General features: G+C 59.9%; 1 protein-coding gene across 1 annotated transcript; it reads left to right on the top strand.

Annotated features, from left to right (window-relative positions):
* Positions 1 to 1,236: 1,236 nt before the first annotated feature.
* On the top strand, positions 1,237 to 7,436 carry LOC117007925 (indoleamine 2,3-dioxygenase 2). Its single transcript, XM_033081395.1, has 10 exons — positions 1,237 to 1,335; positions 1,810 to 1,905; positions 2,417 to 2,536; positions 2,729 to 2,847; positions 3,162 to 3,176; positions 3,597 to 3,696; positions 3,892 to 4,009; positions 4,099 to 4,150; positions 5,896 to 6,044; positions 6,669 to 7,436. Exons 1-10 carry the CDS (start codon positions 1,237 to 1,239, stop codon positions 7,037 to 7,039), a joined length of 1,239 nt encoding a protein of 412 aa, XP_032937286.1. The 3' UTR covers positions 7,040 to 7,436.
* Positions 7,437 to 8,186: the final 750 nt, after the last annotated feature.

Genomic DNA, 8,186 nt, shown 5'->3' with positions numbered 1-8,186 from the left:
GCGGGGCTGGGTGCCACAGGGCTGCCGGATCCCCGGGAGGGCTGAGGGGAGCCTGCAGGGGAGGGGACGGGACAAGGGGATGGCCATGGGGGCATGAGGGCCTGCCCAGGGCTGAGGCGGCCTCAGGACAAGGCGCTCCCCGAGGCAGGGCCATGGCACCACTGCGGTTCCCCCACAGCAGCAGCCGGGACGTGGACAGGGAATCAGGGCCAGACCTGGAGCTCAGCCTGGAGGCAGACCCAGAGCCAGCACCGGAGCTGCAGATAGACCCAGAGCCAAAACCGGAGACGAAGACAAACAAGAACTCAACACCAGAGCCAAAACCGGAGACGAAGACAAACACGGACCCAACACCAGCGCTGGGGCAGCACCATGGGCACTAATTAAAAGTGTTGGGCAAAGCTGGTGTCACAGCCAGTGCCCTGTGGCTTTATGCTTATGTAGTTTGTGTTTTTTGTCAGAGTTAACCCTGCTCTTGGGGCCCAGGCTCTGCAGCTGCTGAGGTTGTGCCCTTTTCTCTGTGGGCACATGGTGGTGGTTGGGATTTGCCCATCCCTGAGGGCTGTGATGGTGCTGGGGAGCTCAGACCTGCACCCCACGGAGATGTCACTCCGCTGTTTGTACCCCTAGCCCTTCCCTTTCCATGCACTCCCAGCCCCGGCCTGTCTGCACAGGCAGCACTCAGGGCTGATTTTCCCCAGGAAGCTCCTGTTTGGGGAGCCCTGCTCAGAGCACCCTGCTGACCTCCCACCAACAGCCCCAGGGACCCCCAGCACCATGGGGAAAGCAGCAGCATCCATCCACTGTGTCTCCTGCGTCTCTGGCCAGGTGCCAGCATGAGCCTGCAGCATGGACCAGCCCCAGGCTGGGAGGCTGGCTCCTGCCTGCCACAACTGGGCCAGCAGCCCACTGCACACAAGTCTGGCATTGCCGGGGTGGTGGGGACCGCCAGGCACAGCAGCAGTGTCCCTGGGTTCCTGCCCAGGAGCCTGGCAGCCCCTCAGGGCTCACAGCCCCTGCATCCCCAGACACAGGTCCCCCGAGGCTTTCCCATGGGGGACAGAGTTTGATGTTTGCCCCAGACAAAGCCTTATCAGCAACCTTTAGCCGTGTTTGCTCAGCCCCTGTGGCCATTGGGCAGCCAGGCCCGACCCCCCAGCCCAAGGCACGGGCAGTGCTGGCTCAGCACACAGGGCCAGAGGGGCGGCCAGGCCGGAGCACAGCCAGTGTCCAGCAATGGAGAGCAGCGATGACACCGAGGAGCCCCCACTGCCCCTGGCCCTGAGCAGCTTCCAGGTCTCCGAGGAGTTTGGCTTCCTGCTTCCCGACCCTCTGGTAGGAGCTGGCTGTGCCTCCCCACCCGCGTGAAAATAGAGGGGTGGTGAGCAGCAGTCTGGGGGAGCTTGGATTCAGCGTTTTGCTCTAATGCTTTATGAAGAGCAATGAGGAAGGCAGGAGCTGTTTGGGCACAGTCTGTTTCATAGGACAAACCCCTAACGATGAAAGCAGCTGCAGCAAGCAGCACAGGGAGAGGCGAAGGAGCTCTGCCTTGGCTCTCTCGGTTTTGGGGAGCACAGGACGGGCAGGGCTCCTGTGCCCAAAGTGGAGCTATTTATTACTGGCCTGGCTTCCCAGTGGGAGTGGGTGGGGACAGACAGCTCGTGTTCATTCACTGATTTGTGACCACACAGGCTCATCATCAGGAGGGGGAACCAGCCACCAGCCACCAGCAGTGGTGTGCGAGGCTGGGAGGGTGCTGGGAGCCCGGGCACGTTCACAGCCCTCCCTCCCTCTGCCTCTCTCACCCAGACAGAGCTGCCTGCACCCTACGGCCCCTGGATGGACCTGGCCCACGAGCTGCCCCAGCTCATCACCAGCCATCAGCTCCGCTCACGCGTTCACCAGGTATGGAGCTCTCCTTCCCGCCCCAGGGCTCTCAAACCTTGGTCTGGCACAGCAGCGCCTGTAAAACCTGCAAAAGCACAGATGTGTGCTGAGCCAGGACTGACACCAGGCGACAGCAAAGCCTTAGCATTGGCAGGGAAATAGCTCCTGCACCAGATCCAAGCGCTCAGCAGCCAGCAAGGGCTGGAGCAGGGCTCCTCTAGGTGTCACAAGAACCATGTCTCATCCCAGCCATCAGCTCCAGTCAGGCACACAGGGATCAGCTGCTCCCATGGGCATCCCAGCAGCAGGAGGAGGGATTCCTTTGTGAGGAAAATCCCATGGATTACTGTCCCTGCTCACAAAGCAATAACACTGCAGGAGGGGCAAATCCTGCAGAGCAGGTGGGAAGGGAGGCATAAAGGCAGGGGAGAAGCACTAGGAGGGATCCCCCCGTGTGGGGCAGCCCCTCTGCCACAGGGGCCTTGGCATTGCTGGCTCTGCTCCTTGCTCCCAAGGGTTTCCCTGGCAGATGCCGCAGCTGAGCACCCAGCACCTGCAGGGACGTGAGGAGCTGCACTTGGCACACCTGGTGCTCAGCTTCATCACCATGGGCTACGTCTGGCAGGAGGGCGAGGAGGGCACCGTGCAGGTAAAGGCAAGGTAAAGCAGGTTCACCTGCTCCTTGGCTCTGGGAGCTGATGCTGCTCCCGTAGAGCTTCTCCCACGGGAGCAAAGCCCCTTTCCTGTGGCTGTGCCCCTCCTGCCTGGCTGCTGCCTGCAGACAGGCACCTTCCCACAGCCTGACAACATCCCCATCTCCCCTGTGCTTTGTGCCACTCAGGTCCTGCCCCGAAATCTCGCTGTCCCCTACTGGGAGGTGTCCCAGGCCCTGGGCCTCCCGCCCATCCTCAGCCACGCAGACTTTGTGTTGGCCAACTGGAGGAGGAAGGACCCCAACGGGTAAATGGGCAAAAGCCAGCGGGCAAAGCGCGGTTCTTCTGTGCTTGGGCAGCAGTGATGAGCAGGTGTTGGGGAGAGAACTGTTCCCACGCTGCTCCTGTCCTGCCAAAACCCCCTGAATGTCACCTTTACTGGGGTCAGCCTCGTGGGTGTGGACACAGGAACCCTGTGGGGACGTGGGTGTCTCTGTGAGCAGCCCTGGGGACAGCTCCTCTATTCCCTGAAGAGCACAGACCACCACTAGAACAATTTGTAATCTCTCTCTCTCTCTCCTTTTCTTGTGCACTTGTTGGCCGTAACTGAAATGCCTTCAGGCCTTTGGAAATTGAGTAAGTAGTTAATACTCATTTATTTTCTAACGGTGTGGGTTTTGTTTGGATTGGCTCAGCTGTCAAGCGCTGCTTGGACTGAACCTCTCAGATGTGTGCACACAAGAACAGTGCTTGTCACACAAGGACAGTGCTTGTCACCCAAGTGCCACTGCAATGACAGCAAAGGGACTGGCAGAGCCTGTCTGCTCTGGCTGCACAGGCCCAGTGGCCATGGACCATGGGGAGGGCACAGGGAGGATGGCAGGGCCCCCTAAACCAGAGCCTGTTCCCCTCTGTGCCAGCTCCTCTCTGCACAGGGTGCAGGTAAGAGGCTCTGGAGTCTGGGGTGGTTTTGTTCCAAGGGCTCAGTGGGTCCCACAGTGTAGGGAAATCCTGAGCCACCACCCCCCAATCCCTCTCCTCGACCCCTTTGTGCAGGAACCTGGACACGATAATCACACTGCCTGGGGGAGAGAGCCTGCGGGGCTTCATCCTTGTCACCCTGCTTGTAGAGAAGGCAGCTGTGCCTGGCATTAAGGTGGGTACTGCTCTGTGCTGGGGCTCTTTCTTCCCTGCACTGTAAAGCACCTGAGGTGCAGCCACCAGGAGTTCCTGTGCCCTGAACCTGGCTGGGGAGGGGGCAGAGCTGGCATGGGTGGCAGCAATGTCCAGAGCCACGGCACACAGCCCCCCTGCCCCTGTGTGACCCGTGCCCTCCCTCCTCCTCTGGCAGGCCATCGTGCAGGCCCTGGGTGCCATCCTGCAGAGGGACGAGGAGTCCCTGCACAGAGCCCTGCAGGAGCTGGCCGGGGCCATCGGGGCCATGAGTGAGGCGCTGAGGAGGATGCACGGTGAGAGCAGCTGGTGCTGCATGCTGCAGCTCATCTCACTGTGCTGGGACTGCCCAGCACCTCTGACCTCACTCACCTCTTCCTCCTAGACTATGTGGATCCAGAAGTCTTCTACTCTGTGATCCGGATCTTTCTCTCTGGGTAAGAGCAGCCTGTTTCCTTCAGAGCTCCCAGGGCTGGGGGCAGCTGGGCACGTGCAGGGAAGGGGCAGCCCAGGTGGGCTCTGGAATTCCCCAGGGCAGGGTAGGGACCAGCATTGTGCCTGGCTGTGACGCTCCCTAGAGCACCGTGATCCTGTCCCTCAGGAATTCCTATCATGGATCACTTGGGCATGGACTGTGGGGTCCGTGGGGCTGGGGTCTGCCCTCCTCCAGCTTGTCTCCATCCCACAGCTCAGCCCTGGCAGCCCCAGCAGCCAGAATTGTGCACAAATTAATCTCTCCTGCTCTTGGCTGAGCAGTTTTGACAGGAGAAGAAGAATTTCTCTTTATTTCAACACTGTGTAGACTAAGCTGCAAAACTAAGCAGAGGCTCTTCCCACTGCGTGTTAAGGAAACATCCATAACAATCCTCCTGCTGCTGCTCTGTTACAATTATGTCAGTGGAAAAAAAAAAAGAAAATCGCCCCAAATACTGAAAAAGCCGTCTGGGCAAGGCGGAACCAGGGCCCCAAGAGCCCAGCACGGCGTGTTCACCCTCCCCCAGCACCCCTGAGGGGCTGCAGCATCTGCAGGCGCCAGGTCCCAGCCTTCTCAGGGGGGTTCTATTTTTATTTCTCTCCATTATATCTCAGCATTCCCAAGTAAAAGGCTCCACGCATTGTGATTAAGTTTCTCTCATTTTTTATCCAAGCTGACCTTGTCTCGATGGTCATCAGCTTGGGAAAACATGCCTTTTAAATTCCCTTCTGCTTATAAGAACTTCCCACTAGTAGAGGTTACTATAAATACAATCCTGGGAGAACTAAAAATACTCTGGTATTTGATAATGAATCTGTTTTCTCTGCAGAAAATAGATTTTTGTGTAAAATCTGTTCCTGTAGCCCAACAGACTCTGCAGGCAGCCCCGAAAGCCTCATGGAATGGTGCATTCTGTTAAAGGTCAACAGATATTTTTGTACCAGGCACTTTACCTCCCTGAAACCGCAACTTCTGTCTCCATTTGGATGTGAGCACTTCTCCATTTCGGCACAAGGGGGGCTGGCAGGCTCTGAGCTCGGGGTGTGTGTGGGAGGCATCAGCACTGCTGGCTCCCGACCTGCCCAGGCAGCAGCTTCAGAGGAGGAAATCCCATCCTTGCCTTGTTATCTGCAGAGATAAAGAGAGCAGGCTGGCCTGGCCTCTATTTATCTTTTAAATGCCTTTTAAAAAGACATCACCTTGAGTAACAAGAACAAAGGAAACTCCAAACTGCAGGGGCTCAGGGGAGGGTTTGGGCGACCACCTGCTTCTCCAAGCAGCCACTGACATTGAAGGAATTGATGTAAGTGCCACTATTGCCCAGACAAGTGCCCCCTCCCCTCCTGCACACCGAAGGCAGCTCTGCTGGCAGAAACCTTCCTGAGGAGCAGCAGGAGGTGCAGCCAGGCAGGGCAGTGTGTCCCAGCACCGTGCCACAGGGTGCTCACCAGGGCATGGAGATCCCAGAGAACACTCTTGTGGCAAAGGAAAATCAAGGATTTCTCCTTCCACCCACGGCCTCATTGCGTGCTTTGGCACAGTACTTGATTTCCAAGTTTATCTCCTGTTTGAGGAAGGCTGACAGGGCCGAGTTGGAGCAGGAGATCCATCGCCAGGAACGTTTTGCTCAATCTTGCCAGCCCAAGGTCCCTTCTCACAGGCCCCTGTCCCCAGCCCCATGGCCTGACTGCCGTGTCTCCTGCCCAGCTGGAAGGACAACCCTGCCATGCCTCACGGGCTCATCTACGAGGGGGTGTCCCCGGAGCCCCTGGCGTTCTCGGGGGGCAGCGCGGCACAGAGCACGGTCCTGCACGCCTTCGACGAGCTCCTGGGCATCTGCCACCGCCAGGACACAGGTGAGCCACCAGCCCTTCCCTCTGCAAGGCCAGAGAGGGCAGGGAAGAGATGAGCCAGAGCCACTCCCGTGACTGTGCCAGCTCTGTCAGGCAGGAGGGCGTGTGCCCATCTCATCCTGGCTCGGAGCAGGCTCTGCCCCCATCCACGGAGGAAGGTTATAAATGTGCCTCTGGCAGGTGCTTCCCCACCACGATAAATTCACAAAAGCATGCATTTGGCTTCTTGCATGTCAGCTTTTTGCTGAGGCTCTCTATGGGCCCAGACATGAGGGAGCAGAGCGTGCAGGCATCCTGCCAGTGAGAGGCCATTCATAAAGCTCCATGTTAGTCCAGCCCACAACGGAAATATTTACCAGAAATTAGCAAAACCACGTTACTATCAAAAAAAACACCCAAACAAAAGGCTGGGAGCAGGGCTAAACCTTGCCTTTTAGGGTTAGCACCAGCCCTTATGGAGCACTGACCTAATATGGGTTTTGTTTCTCACTGAATCGGAGGCAGAGCAGAGGAGGCTGTGCAGGGTCCCTGCCAGCACCGCAGCTCCAGGCCAGCTTCCCTCCTAGGGGGTCAGGGCCTTTAATCCACTCACCCACCACTCATCCCTTCCTCTGCCGTGTCCTGCAGCTGCCTTCCTGCACAGGATGAGGGACTACATGCCGCGGCCCCACCGAGCCTTCGTGCAGGAGCTGCGTGGCGCGGTGTCCCTGAGGCAGCACGTGCTGTCCTCGGGGGACGCGCGCCTCCGCGCCGCCTTCAACCGCTGCGTGGGCGCGCTCACGGACTTCAGGTCCCTGCACATCGCCATCGTCACCAAGTACATCGCCATCGCGGCGGCCAGGGCCAGGGCCAGGCGGGCACAGCCCAGCGCCAGGGCCGGCCCCTCTGCGGGCAAGCCCCCGGCCGCCCTGGAGGGCAAAGGCACCGGCGGGTCCCACATCTTCAGCTTCCTGAAGAGCATCAGGGACACCACCAGGGAGGGCATGATAAGTGCCTGACCCACCCCGAGGGCTGCCCAGAGCGGGGGCAGGAGGCCGAGGGGCTTGGGTGTCTGTGAGCAAGGCACAAGCCAAGATCCAGAACCTTCCACCAGCTGCAGCTTCCCAGCCCTGCACGTGTGGGACACGAGGAACGCGCTCGGGGCTGTTGGGAGAGAACAGCGCTGCTGCTGCTGCTGCTGCTGCTGCTGCTGCTGCCTCCCCCAGCAGCACAGAGCGAGCTCAGCATCCTCCCCTGGTACTGACACAGGCTCAGCATCCTCCCCTGGCACCGACACAGGCTCAGCATCCTCCCCTGGCACCGACGGCAGCGCATCACCCCGGGCCCAGGCAAGGGCTGTGTCCCTCCCAGCCCCGCTCCTGCCCCGCTGCCCCGGGCGGGGGGCGCAGCTCGGACACACACACGGGGGGTTACAGGACCAATAAAGCAGCGATTCCCGACCCAGCCGGGGCCGGGCCCTGTGTCCATCCCGACCTCGCAGCGCTTCTCCGGCACCAGAGGGCGGCAGAAACCGCGCTGGGCTCCGGAGCAGCCGCTCCCCGAGCCGGGAACGGGGGAGCGGGATGGGGAGATGGGAATGGGGGAGAACAGAGAGGAGAGGGGATGGGGAGAGGGGATGGGGAGATGGGAACGGGGGGAGAACAGAGGGGAGCGGGGATGGGGAGATGGGAACGGGGGGAACAGAGGGGAGAGGGGATGGGGAGATGGGAACGGGGGGAACAGAGAGGAGAGGGGATGGGGAGATGGGAATGGGGAGAGAACAGAGGGGAGAGGGGATGGGGAGATGGGAACGGGGTGGGATTGAGGGGGGAATTAAGGGCAGAGGGGTTCAGGGGACAGCGAAGGGTAAGAAGGAGATCCCCGCTGTGACCCCCAGCCTCTGGACACAGCTCCTGTCCCCCCACACCTGCAAAGGGACCAGGATCACTCCGCAGGGGAAGCCCAGCAAACACCACCTCTCCTGTCATGGGAGGGATGCTGAAACCACTCAAACCCAGCGGCGAGAGGAGTGTGGATGGGAGAAGGGAGCCGAGCTGTGGGGTAAATTCGGGCTGTCCTGGAGGCTGGCCAGAGGCATCGGGGTTGCTCTCCACGGCCAACTCCATCGCCCCTGCTGGCTCCTCAAGGGATCAGGATGTCACAGGG

The sequence above is a fragment of the Catharus ustulatus genome, chromosome 27, assembly GCF_009819885.2.
Source record: "Catharus ustulatus isolate bCatUst1 chromosome 27, bCatUst1.pri.v2, whole genome shotgun sequence".
NCBI lineage: Eukaryota > Metazoa > Chordata > Aves > Passeriformes > Turdidae > Catharus > Catharus ustulatus.
This window is presented reverse-complemented; position numbering and strand designations above follow the sequence as displayed.

Excerpts from the sequence above, each read along its gene's own strand:
- LOC117007925 (XM_033081395.1), top strand. The coding sequence starts at position 1,237 with ATGGAGAGCAGCGATGACACCGAGGAGCCCCCACTGCCCCTGGCCCTG. Across the intron at positions 2,537-2,728 it reads GCGAGGAGGGCACCGTGCAG|GTCCTGCCCCGAAATCTCGC; the intron begins GTAAAGGCAAGG and ends TGTGCCACTCAG. Across the intron at positions 3,697-3,891 it reads CAGCTGTGCCTGGCATTAAG|GCCATCGTGCAGGCCCTGGG; the intron begins GTGGGTACTGCT and ends CTCCTCTGGCAG.